The sequence below is a fragment of the Xyrauchen texanus genome, chromosome 9, assembly GCF_025860055.1.
Source record: "Xyrauchen texanus isolate HMW12.3.18 chromosome 9, RBS_HiC_50CHRs, whole genome shotgun sequence".
In the NCBI taxonomy this organism is placed as follows: domain Eukaryota; kingdom Metazoa; phylum Chordata; class Actinopteri; order Cypriniformes; family Catostomidae; genus Xyrauchen; species Xyrauchen texanus.
Window position 1 is genome coordinate 28,245,486 of NC_068284.1, and position 13,227 is coordinate 28,258,712.

At 38.4% G+C, this 13,227-nt stretch overlaps 1 protein-coding gene across 6 annotated transcripts in view; it reads right to left on the reverse strand.

The window, feature by feature from the left end:
• Positions 1-13,227, reverse strand: part of LOC127648753 (catenin delta-2-like) — a 143,853-nt gene that overhangs the window by 16,470 nt on the left and 114,156 nt on the right. For all 6 annotated transcript variants that reach the window (XM_052133501.1, XM_052133500.1, XM_052133499.1 and 3 more), the window contains 5 exons: positions 12,661-12,793; positions 11,072-11,285; positions 7,462-7,645; positions 2,674-2,791; positions 304-489 (listed from right to left, as the gene is read on the reverse strand). In XM_052133501.1, coding sequence (XP_051989461.1) covers positions 304-489; positions 2,674-2,791; positions 7,462-7,645; positions 11,072-11,285; positions 12,661-12,793 — 835 coding nt within the window. The remainder of the gene's footprint in view (positions 1-303; positions 490-2,673; positions 2,792-7,461; positions 7,646-11,071; positions 11,286-12,660; positions 12,794-13,227) is intronic.

Sequence of the window (13,227 nt, forward strand, 5' to 3'; positions counted from 1 at the left end):
TAAGCCAGATGTGCATTTGCATCTTTGTTAAGGAAAAGATGATTCCCAGACAATTCAGTTATTTAAAAGCCACAATGCAAAGTAATTGCACCTTTTACCTCTCTATTCATCCCAGGCAAATGCAGAACAAACACTCCTAATGCCCCTATCTTTATCTGTTTTCAGAATTTAAATGAAATCAGTCTGGAAAATATGTAATTATCCACTGGAAAAGGATGAGTGTCGACGAAGGCGACCCACACTTGAATGAAGCTAAGTGATGCTAATTGCCAGCAGCTGCAGGAATAAAACTCCCCGGCCCACCTGATCGTGGCTCTTCTTTTTCTTTTTCTTCTTGCCCCAGCAGCCGGAGCTCTCCGCATCCTTCCCGCTGGCATCGGTGCACAGAACCCCATCCAGCTCCTCTGATCCCATCTGCTGACCCTGAGATGTCTCCGCCGCCAACCTGTACGACAGGTTCCGCAGGATACACACACAGTTCTCGATGGTCTAGAAAGGTGTGCAATTTATGCACAAGAGAGGGGAAACCAGAATTTTTAGATTATGAATATTTCAAAAGCGTATACTGTAAAAACTCTTAGTGTGCTTTCACACTAGCACTTTTAGTTCGCACCGGGTACAAATGACGTCAAAGTTCAGTTCGTTTGGATGATGTGAACGCTGTTTTCCGAACTCAGGTGCTCACCAGAATATCGCACCCGAGTCCGCTTGAAAGGTGGTTCATGTAAACTCTGGTACGGTTCGCAGCTGATATGAAAGCAATCGTACCAAATTGTGGAAGTGAACCGCTTGTGATGACGTATAATTTGTGATCCTTGCAGCCTCCCGTTCGCAATTATTATGGTATAATGGTTTTCTTAAACCTGCTTAATTCCAAATACATGTATATCCCCTTCAGAAAGCAGCTCACAATCTTCACATCTCTTGCAACACATCTGTGGGCTTGCGGCAGACAAACACTAACATTAATCACATAATTATACATTGAATGCATCCGTGGCAAACACATGTGTCATTCTGTGGCAAGTTTTGGAGGTAAATCCAAAGAGGCAGTGACATCTTCTAGATTTGTTACCTAGTTACAGTGGTAAACAGCTGCCTGCTTGTACAAATGTTGATGATGCAATTTGACCGTGATTTGGACCCAAATAATATGATATGAACAGCAGGGGCAGGGGGAGGAAACAAACTCGGCTTCGGTCCAAGCAATCGAACCAAGTGTGAAAGCTCCCTTACTTAGATTATCTTAATCAGTATTTTTATCTAGTTTACAGGTAAAAATATTTAAACATACTTAAAACTGGATAGATTTAGTTGTAAAGCAACTTGTTTTCAGAGAACATATCTTAAGTTTATTTTTCATTTGTGGTAAATTGTTTTCTCCAGTTTTAAACATAAATACGTTTAGCTAGATTGATGCTTATAAAAAAAAAAAAACGTAACTCAGTGTATTATATTCTCTTAAAACAAGCTTTAATGTCTTATGTAATTTTGCTTTAAGTACATTTATCTTATCTTAAGGAGGTTTACTGTAAAACAAGACAAAAGGGAGAAAATCTATCCTATTTGTGAAGCTTTTGCATCTTTGCGCTCCGAACCCTTAATGGTCTCCTGTTAGATTAGTCCTTTGGATGGACTCCAGTAGAGCTGGAGAGCTAATCCTATTGTGATGAGCAGCGAGGCAGGGAAAAACAAAGAGGATGACTTTGATCTTGTAAATGCTTTCAGAGGCATTAAACTGTAGCAGTCTTTTTTCTCACTCAAACTGGTTCTCACAAAGTATTATGCCAGTAACAGAGACCCCTCAAAAATCAAACAAAAAGTGGACACAGTAAAGAGAGGTGTGTCGCTGCACAATTTAATCTGTGTAATTACTATAAACCTCACTTAATTGGGACCAAGGGCATAGGGAGGAGTTATTCTGTAAGACTTTGTTGGTGGCAAAAGCAATTAGAGGAATAGACAGCTACAAAACCTACATTGTCCGTCTGATACAATGCCTTTGATTCCTACTATAAAAAAAGATATATATTTATTTTGGACCGGCTTAAATTCAAGATGGTCTTAACTGTTTTTAAATGGCAATGTTGGTTTGTAACTAGAACAACTAGTCAAGCTGGTTGCAGGCACACTGCAAAAATCATATTAGTGTCTTGCTTTCCAATAAAAATATAATTAAAATAAGGTCAATTCACCTGATAAGCAAAATTGTGTATGATATCTTGAATTGAAGTATTTTGTCTTTTGGCACTGGCAGAAGACATAATGCAAATAAATTCAAGATAGATTCTCAATAAAGTCTTTAATATATAACACAGCTTTGCTTATCAGTTAAATTTATGTTTTTTAAAGGATATTTAGATATTTTTACTGGAAAACAAGTCAAATATTATTATTATAAATATAATTTTTTTGTACTGTGTACATATTTGGTCACCAGCCATATGGTTTTAACTGTTTTTTCAGCTTTTTTCCCCCCCACAAAGTTATTTTTGGCTATTCTACATTGTGTCTTCTATCTCATCTTTAGTAGTGGAAAGGGGGTAAGAGAGGTGTAGTGCTCTGGTGCCAAAATAAAACTGCTTAGGGAGCAAAAAACCTGATTGGATTCTCTGTGGCTTTGCATTGAATGTATACACTTTGGTAGAAAGGCAGAAAGAGAAAAGGTCAAACCTTGCTGTCGATCTCACTGGTGCCCAGGGCTATCTGTATGACATAGAGCAGAGCATCAGTCAGCCCCTCACACTCTCTCATCCTGCGGCGGGCCTCTTCTCCAGCTGAGCTCACATTCCTAAAGAGTCCACACATTGTCACGCATTTTATGTTATCGACAATGTCCTATTGATCACACTTTGGTATTTCTAAGCTTCTAAGTCAATACAAAATCAACTAAAGGGCAGGTGGTCTTAAACATTAATGTGCTCTTCATATTTTTTTCAAGTGCAAAATGAGAAATAATTTGTTTTTGTCTTTTTGCCATTTTTATTGATAGTATAGACAGTAGAGAAAGGACAGGATATTTCAGAGAGAAAAGGGGAACATGGTCGGCAAGTGACGCAAGCCAGGTTTGAACTCGATGGAGCAAGAGTGCTAGCCGCTAGGACAGATCTCTTGACAAATAAGCAGTAACTTTGCATAAAATAACACTGAAGTACTACAATATTATCCAAACAGAGTATATAAATATATATATATATATATATATATACCAACTGTTTCCAAACAAGGTTCCCAAACACTCCTCAGAGCACGTTCTAATAGTGCCACATAGCTACAGTCAGTGTGTTTACATGCACTTTAAAAGTTTGATTTATGTCAGACTAAAACAGTAATATGTATTTTTTAAATGTTATATAAAGGCTTTGGTCAGACTGAAATCATACCAGTCTGAAACCCACAGTAGCTTGATAATAACTGTGTATACATGTTTACACTCTTTGGAACCTACCTACAAATGGCTTACTTATAGTTGTCTGGGATAGGACATGCATATAAACATTGAAAAATTAAATAGAGCTTTAGGAATCACCAGTAACAAGCCTCAAATCTCAAGCGTTGGAAATTCAGGAGATCTGACTAATGAAGTCTGATCTATTTCTATTAGATGCCAAATCAAAGACCACATCCTGTCTTCTCTCTCTCCAAGAGGCTTCTAAGAGATCTGTGTGTCTCTAGCAGTCCAGGCAGCTGCAGGTGCTGTGGCAACTGTGTCCAACCATTAAATATTCAATCAGACTTCTAGTTCCTTAGCCATCCATGAAGAGGATTAATTATAACACTTGGCATAGGGAGCTTAGTTCAGCCATCCAAGAGAGAGAATGACTCAGCACGTTCTAGAATCCTGCTGCTTCAGACCTGAACACTGGTGAGCGGGGCAGAAGTCAGGCTCTAGATGAAATGTACATTATGCGCTATTAATGTAAACTGCTTTTAAGATCAAGCTGAAGTTTATTTTCTCCATTATGCACCTTTCACTTGCGTAAGCAAGGAAAAATTAAAAACAAACATTTAAATGTTGTTAAGATATAATGCCAATGGTCTGAACATGTGCAAATATACTATATACACCAGTTTTCAAAAGCTTGGAATCATTATAAAAGTTTTGCTTTTCAAAGAAATTGATATTGAGTGTTCAAATTTTTATGTTGTTGTTTTGCTTATTTGAACCTCATCTTCTCAATTGCCAGTATCAGTTGTGTGTTTTTTTAAACTCTGACAACAAAGCCAGCATCCTGGAGTCTTCTTTTCAGTGTTGCAGATATAAATGTTGTTTGGCATGAACTGTTCAATGAAGCTGCCAGAGACTCTGAAGTACTTGTCTTCTTGTTGTGCATCTGGGTTGTCCAATTTTCTCTCTGTCGTGGTTAGATCAATGGTGATGCAATGGTGCACACTTATGTATGGAACATAAATCTCTTAAAAGGACAATAGACTTTTTTAGAGAAAGTAGTTCCTGTTTGGCCATTTTTGAAACCAATGAATATTTTAACCATTTTAATCTGGGTTGCTTTATCACTGCTTTATTGAATAAAAGTGTAAATTTCTTTCAAAAACATAAAAATATTTTAATGGTAGTGTACAACTGGATTAACAATTTATTAAGAAAAAAATAATATAATGTGGAGACTATATGTGATATGGGTAGAAATGACTCACGACATGCATTCAAATGAATCAGACAGGATTTTAAGATCACAGTAGGCTGCTCAGATATATAAACATTTCACAGAATGCCAAAGATTACCATGCCAGGTCCACAATCAACACTGTTACAGAACTATACAATCCTATTGGTGAATCCAACCAATAATGGACAGACTATAATCCTGCTAGTGGTACAATGAGCTGCTCTCTCATGACACTATATCACAAAATGGTTTTATGCACAGGACTCTGAGACCAGACAAATTCATCAAATGCAACTGAATCTATTTATTCCAATCAAATAAGTTAACTTATCAGGGAAAAGCTCCCGAAACATCTTCAAAACGAATTTACAAATGTGTTTGGTTCACACACAACCAGAGCCAGAGAGATTATACAGTGGTGAATTATTGCCACGAAGACCCCAATATGCTGTGACATTTATGAAGGCACAACATTTTATTGTAGAGGACAGTCTGTAATGTCTCACTCTGCTTTGAAATAAGAAAACTCTGGAGGCATTGTTTACTTAATAAAACAATGAATTAGTAATACACTGCCTGGCCCAAAAAAAAAAAAGGTCACATACAATATTTCGTTGGACCGCCTTTAGCTTTGATTACGGCTCACATTCGTTGTGGCATTGTTTCGACAATTTTATGCAATGCCACAACATTTATTTCCATCCAGAGTTGCATTAATCTTTGGCCGAAATCTTGTATTAATGATGGGAGAGTCGAACCACTCTGTAAAGTCTTCTCCAGCACATCTCAAAGACTTTCAATGGGGTTACGGTTAGGACTCTGTGGTGGCCATTTCATGTGTGAAAATGATTCATCATACTCCATGAACCACTTTTTCACAATTTTAGCCAGATGGATCTTGGCATTGTCATCCTGGAATATGACCATGCCATCAGGGAAGAAAAAATTAATTGATGGGATAACCTCATTTTATTGCCACATAATGTTGCTGAGCCTAGACCTGACCAATTGAAGCAACCCAGATCATACCACTGATTCCAGAGGCTTGTAAAGTGGGCACTATACATGACAGGTGCATCGCTTCATACACTTCCCTTTTTGCCCATCACTTTTGAATAGGGTAAATCTGGACTTATCAGAACATATTACCTTTTTCCATTGCTCCACAGTCCAATCTTTATGCTCCCTAGCAAAATGAAGTTGCTTTTTCCGATTATCCTCACTAAAAATGGCTTTCTTGTGGCCAACAGCAGTTTAGTCCCAATCCTGTAAGTTCTTGTTGCATTGTGCGTGTGGAAATGCTTTTACTTTCACTATTAAACATAGCCATGAGTTCTACTGTTGATTTTTTACGATGCTACTTCAAGCGTTTATGTGATATCCAATCACGATCATTCAAGATTTTTCCCCACCACATTTCTTCCACTAAGCTGACGGTTCACCACAATCCTTCCAGGTTTTAATAAAGTGTTGGACCCAATTCAAGTAATTTCAGCAATTTCTTGAGTTGTTTTCTATGCTTAATGCAGGCCAATAATTGGCCCCTTCTGAAACACAGTAACATCTTGACCACAACCACAGGATACGTCTTTCGACATGGTTGTTTAAGAAATGAGAAGCTACCTACAGCATCAGTTAGGGTTAAAAAAATTTTGCCAGCTGAAAAATATTAATCACTGCAATAATTATCCAATCATAGGCTCTTAAGTATCTGCTAATTTAAATCCAAACGGCGACAGGACAGGCATTGAGTAAAGGAAGAATTCACTAACTAATTTGTTAATTTTGGCCACTGAAAACAATGTTTATTTGTACACACTGTCTATGTTGTAAAGCACCAAAGCTGCCTTGGATAGAAGTGTCTGCTAAATCCACTGCATGTTACAGTTCAACTCTGCTCGCTTTACTTTTCTAAGCTTGCTTTTCCACTGCAGTTTAGTGCATCCTCAACATGGGTGGAATTACAGGCTGATCGTCATAGTTGCGCCACCTCTACTGCTGTGACATAATCTCAAACGTGACACAAACACACAACAAAGGAGCAATGGAGGATATTGAAGGAAGGGTGTTTCTGATTCTTGGCATTTGGCTGTTTTTCACAGTAAGATGACAAACTTTGTTTCAAAAGAGGCCGATGGCAGCAAGACAAAACACCACAAAAAAAAAGGAGAGTTTGGGAAATCATACACCAAAGCACAAAGTGTTCAGTGGACATCACTGTGTTAGCTCGAAGAAGCACGAGGGTAAGCTAACCTGCCATCTAGCTTATAGATTCTCTCTGAACAATCAGTGATCTGCTGGGTTTTGACGTCACATTTAGTATCGGCTCGGCTCGCTTGGAACCTCGACTGAGGTTGTACTAAAAAAAGCACCAGGAACCAGGTACTATCCACAGTGGAAAACCCCCAAAAAGCAAGCAGAGTCGAGTCGAGCCATACCGTGCAGTGGAAAAGCCCCAGAAATGTCTGCTAAATGACTAAATGCACTAAAGAATTGTGGAAATCAAACAATCAAACATAGTGCAATTGTTTAATTAATTCACCCTCAAACATCTTCAATGACTAGTTCACCCAAAAAATAACAATTTACTAATCATTTACAAACCCTCGTGTCATACTGATGAGATGTTAGGCAGAACGTTAGCCACAGTCACCATTCACTTTCATTGTATGGAAAAATGATGCAATGAAAGTCAATGGTGTCTGAGACTGTCACTATGTGTGTGAACTATACCTTTAAGAACTAAAAGTCCTTACATTTTGTACCATTTTGTGGTGCTGTGCCTGTATTGGTCTTTCATGAAACTTGAATGGACATTAATTAGGTGCTGTACCTGAGGCAACCAGTAGCATTGCGGAGCACCTGTGAGGAATGCAGGTTGAGCTTTTGGTCGTCCTGGTGGGGGGAGGTGTCCCAGCCTGAGTGAGGAATAATGACTGTGTTGGTCAGCACTGCCAAAGCATCCTGAATTATGGGCATCTTCAGAGCATCACACGAGGACAAGTTCCACAGCACACCTGTACACAATAACATAAGCAATTAACCAAAAGAAATGTATGTTCAAGGGTTGAGGAACCTGAACTCAATGAGTTCTGACCGGTTTTGGCTCAGTTTTTCAAGTATAGGGTAAGTTAGCCATGTTTAAAAATGCTTTTGTGTGTCTACACTCTTTTTCGATGTATGGTTCACACACTGGACGGACGCTGGATCGCCACATTTTTAGACACCAAGTTAACTAGAACTTACATTTTTATAAATAGTATCTCATAACACCTGTGCTGTGTTTCATACATTGTGCTACATTCTGAAGAAGTTCAGGTAGCAAAAAGGGACTTCATGTGACTGTTACACCATTTATCAAGATTCCAGATTTTCACATAGCAAAGTTTCATTGTTGATAAACGGTAGGACAGTGTTTTTCTGTTTTGCTATGATGTGCATATTTACGTACAACTATTAGACAAGTTCAGTGTAATTTGCTTTTAAACCATTTAAAAATCAGTTGCCATTTATATTGCAGAAAGGAGCGTCTAACTGCTCATTATCCCTTTGCCAAATAAATAAATTAAATATTTATTTGAGTTAAAATTATTTAATTAGCTTACTTGAGGAGATCAGACGGTGATGTGTAGCCATAATTCAGAAAGATGAGACCACTGGATGGCACGAATGACCAATCAGTATCAAGTACTCCAGAGAGCAGTGTAATACTTGCAAATAATTAAAGCAACTTGTTTTTAATAAGATTGTGTTACAATTTTATTTTGAGTTTGAATTTTATAAATGAATGCTTTAAGAATAATACATTTTAATTCCATTTAATTCGCCATTGGCATTTCCATCACAATCTCCCAAAACGCCTGCAGTTCAATCAACCGCCAGTTGGGGAACCCTGACCTACAACATGGCTGCATGCCAATTTAAATACAATCTATCCTAAATATTATGCAAGATTATTGTGTCCCAAATACTCAAAGTATGTTGAAAATAGTATGCCAAAGGTGGTCTTAAACTACATTTAACTACATTTGTAGTTTTACTCATCACACAAGCAGATCTTATTCTAGACTGTGGTTTACTGGTGTACTATTATCAAGGCAGGGGATGCAAAAAAAACCCAAAACAATTTAGAGGAACTTGCCATAATGAATAACACCACATATTCTTAACAAGACTGCTAATGCTTAGAGGGTCTGTTCCGCTGAAGTGTACGAGGAAATGCTTTTGCAGGTCCCTCATCCCTGCTACCCCAGCCAATTTTATCTGATATTATTGTGTTTGTGTTTGGTTTAAAATCGATGCGGCAACCAGACAACTACCATTGAGATTAATTGGAATAATAATGGAGGTCTGTTCATTTCTTAATTGAGGGCCTTATACATCATGATGAGAAAACTGTGTTGTGTTTTGAACTGCTCTCTAATTTACACCCTAATTTGATACAATTTCCAACTTCCCAAATTGTAAACCTTTCCAAAATGTTTCATCTAAGGTGACCATAAGCTCTGAGACATGGAACGGTAATAAGCAAGTGCCACTCAGCTTCACCTACGCATATTAATTTTAAACACTTTGGTTGTTTCTCTGAGCTTTGGGTTTTAGGATGATGGGGATTTTTCAATTGATGGACATTTAGATTGCTTACCAGGCTGAAACACAAGGGAGCCGCAACATCTTATTGAAATGTTCTCTAACAATTTGGCATCTGACATTTATGAAATGCCTCAAAAAGCAAATTGCCGCCCAATACTTCAGACAATACTTCAGACAGCTCTCAGAAACTGTCTCTATACCAGGAATATTTCTACAGGGCATTACAAAGAGCCTTTGTCTTTCGCCAATGCTTCAGACTCATTTTACAAAAGTCCCTAAAGAGGCTATGCTAAGCACTGGTATTTCCCTTAATTATTATAGACCTAACCAATTAGAAGATCATTAACAAATCACTGAATGGATAGTGAGGTCTACAGTAACAAGTGGTAGATTCCAGGAGAGCGGATTAATAAATTGGGCATTCCAATTATATGGAAGCCTGAGATAGAAAGGTCAAGATAATGTATGCATGCTGAATATGGTTAAATGCTTTGTCAAAAAATGTGCTTCATGTGGTAACAACAAAATATATTGCTTTTATCTCTTCCATGTAAATCTTAGTGTTTGTTCAAACCAGCCATTCATTATCAACAAGTGATAAGAGGCAGGACATTTTGTTAGTAGGTTGGTCCAAAATCTAGATCCACCTATTATGCATCAAATATGTTCTGTTTGGCTGTTAATAGTCGCTTTTACACATACAGCCTTTACCAGAAAATGAACTGCAATTTTCAATTTGGAGGTCATGTGTGAACACGTCCCATTTAAATATACCTGTACATTTTGCACTAGCTATTTCCCTGAATAAGAAGTTGTAAAATTACCTAAAAAGTTACGTTTGATGCTATGTGTGTGTGTGAACAGAGTTGTAAGATTAACGGTTTGTGCACATGAGGTCCGGATGCGCTGACGAAACATGGAGATTATTCAGTTATTCTGGAGTCCAAAAATGTCTTACAATTGGACAGTGACATTTTTCCATTCAGTTAGAGGATATAAAAATATCTGATATTTTAGAGCCGTTTATAGAGGAAATGTATGATGCTCCATGACTCAAATCTGAAGTCATATGGTGAGTAGCCAATGGAAATTAATCACACAGCCACAAAACTGAACTACGAAGAAATGGAGATGGTGAACAAATGCTCAAAGTGGAGAAAACATTTAACGGCACTCGCATCCAAACCACATCACCGTCTCCGTCTTTCCACCAAAGACCGCATCCAAATGTGCATAGCCTGTTTCTTTTGAGACTTGAAACAGAGAAGCAGCGACATTAACAGCAGCGCTCCCGTACATCCGTGTTTGTTTACATCTCTCATAGAACGGGGGCATGTGTTTACAAGTGAATTTGTGATCAGATCGACTTGACAGCCATAGCCGTTTAGTCTGTGATGCCCAGTTGTAGTCTGTAGCCATTTATATAGTCAGTAAGTGTTTGATACCAAGTATTTTGTTAAGATTTTAGAAGTGACATAGCATAATCAGCATGAAAGCACTTCATGTGGATGAAGAAACTTGTCAACTGATAAAATAACTAACTACATCTCAGAGTTTAATGACATTTTGGTGCTGTGTGAATGGTCACAAAGCAGAAAAAAGACAGAAACCGTTGGGTGAGTGAATAGCAGATGCATTTACCATTAAATGCAATCCAACAATTTTACTTCAATTTACCAGGTTGCATGTGTTAAAGGGGCTATTGTGTCACATCACACAGCATTTTTCAGTTTAGACAGAAAACTATCCTCTTGCTAGAATCTAGTGTTTACTTAGGTCACAGTGAGAAAGATAGAGAATAAAGCAAAGGAGAAAACTGAGAAATTGAATGTTTATTGTGCTTTGAATACCTGTGAGCAGCTCTCTGATCTCCACGTCTGTAGTCTTGCGCAGGAGTCTCACAAGCGCTGGGATCCCACCGCAGTTCTTCAGGGCGATCTTGTTGTCATCATTGACCTTGCCGTAAACCAGGTTCCTTAGTGCACCACAGGCACTCCTGTGCACGTCAGTCATGCGGTGATCCAGCAAGTCCACTAGAAGCTGAATCCCACCCTGCCTCCGTATCTGACATACAATGCAACAACATTATTGTATGCATGATAGACATTTAACTTAGACTAAGTTTTCCTTTTATCAAAGTTTTTGGTTTTAATATTTGGTAACAGATAAGAACTGTTAACGTGTGTACAAGTCCCTTTAAGACAAGTCAGGTCACTTGATGGCCTTTTGATGTAGGGAGATGTTAGGCAGAATGACAGCCTCAGTCACCATTCAGTTAAATGTATACTGAGACTAATGGCACATTTCCACGGCACGTTACGATTTGACTCACCTCAACTCTACTCGCTTTACATTTCTGAGCTTGCATTTCCACTGCTGTTTAGTGCCACCTCAACGTGGGTGGGATTATAGGCTGATCGTCATAGTTGCGCCACCTCTACTGCCGTGACATCATCTTAAACACGACACAAACTGACCAAAAAAATAACACGACTGCTAGCTGTTAGCTACTAGCTCATTGTGCTGCATAAAGCCGATGTTGCATGGTGATTTTACACAAGTGTAACAGTTAAATTGGCCAGGTTGTTTTAGTAAAGTAAAGTGAAGCTTTCAAGCAGAGTATTGAGCTAACGTAACAAAATGTACCATCCTCTATCGTGGATCAGTCCAGGGCACTCTCCCTCCCATTGCTCAACGGTTTAGATAGCGTCCATTTGGTCGAACCACTTCCACCTTTCCTTGATGGTTCTGTAGTCACTTTTACATTTATTTTACTTTTCCCTACACTGTTGGTAGGTCCGGTGGTAGCAGTGTGCGGCCAACAACTGAGACACTTCCTGAGAGATTTTTTCGTTTCGCTCATAGCTAACGAGTGGACCATCTACACCTCGTTTATTGACCACGGCGTGTTTTTGCGCACAGCCATTTCTTTTTTCACAATTTTAAATTTGCAAGAACAAATGATACTGTTATTGCTGTTGCTAGCTTAAAAACTAGCGGGTTGATGTCACGTGTCGGAAATCCAGTGACGCTGGTGGTGACGATTCTCCCTGACCAATCAGTGATCTGCAGGATTTTGACGTCACATTTAGTATCGGCTTGGCTCGCTTGGAACCTCGACCGAGGTGGTACTAAAAGTATCACTAACAAGGTACTATCCACAGTGGAAAACCCCAAAAAAGCGAGCAGAGTCGAGTTGTACCATGCAGTTGAAAAGCCCCATAACAAACTGCCTAACAGCTCCTTTTGTAATCCACGGAAGACACAAAGTCACATCAGTTTTGAACAACATGAGGATGAGTAAATGATAACTGAATTTTCTATGAAAAATTATTTCTATTAACTATTCCTTCCATGAGAATACCCTTTCTTGAATTTATTAGTTATATGGCCTTTGCATAATATGCAGAATTGTTTGATATAAATATGCAGGAGCTACCTCTGATTTGATTTTGTTGTCTCCAAAGCACAAATGCTGGAGGTAGGCTGCAGCGTTGGACTGTACAGATGGAAACTGGTGCTGCAGCATTTGGATGACCTCCGGCAGTTCAGGATCCCTCCAGCCAAACTCCCTTAAGAGGTACACAAACACAAAAGCTACTGCATGTGGAGAAACTTTCATATATAGAACAATACAATATCAAAAACATGTCTGTGCAGGAATGACAAAATGTATCTTGCTTAGAATGTAACATTTTCATCTTACCCTTTTAATCATTATGTGTAAACATTTAAAAACATCTCTCTGCAGTCTCTGAATATGTTTCTCTTCGCAATTAATCAAACTGAATGCAATATAATCGTACTTTTTTTGCCTACATCTGTGATCTCCCGCTGCTAAATGTACTACTTTTCTGCTTTGAAACTACTAATCAAACACTAATAAACAGAGAAATGAATGACACTAAACAACGAAAACAATTTAACCTCAAAATATGATGCATGACAGCTTTGGTAAGGAGAAAAATAAATTAAGACAAAAATAATGCTTGAGAAACAAAGGTTT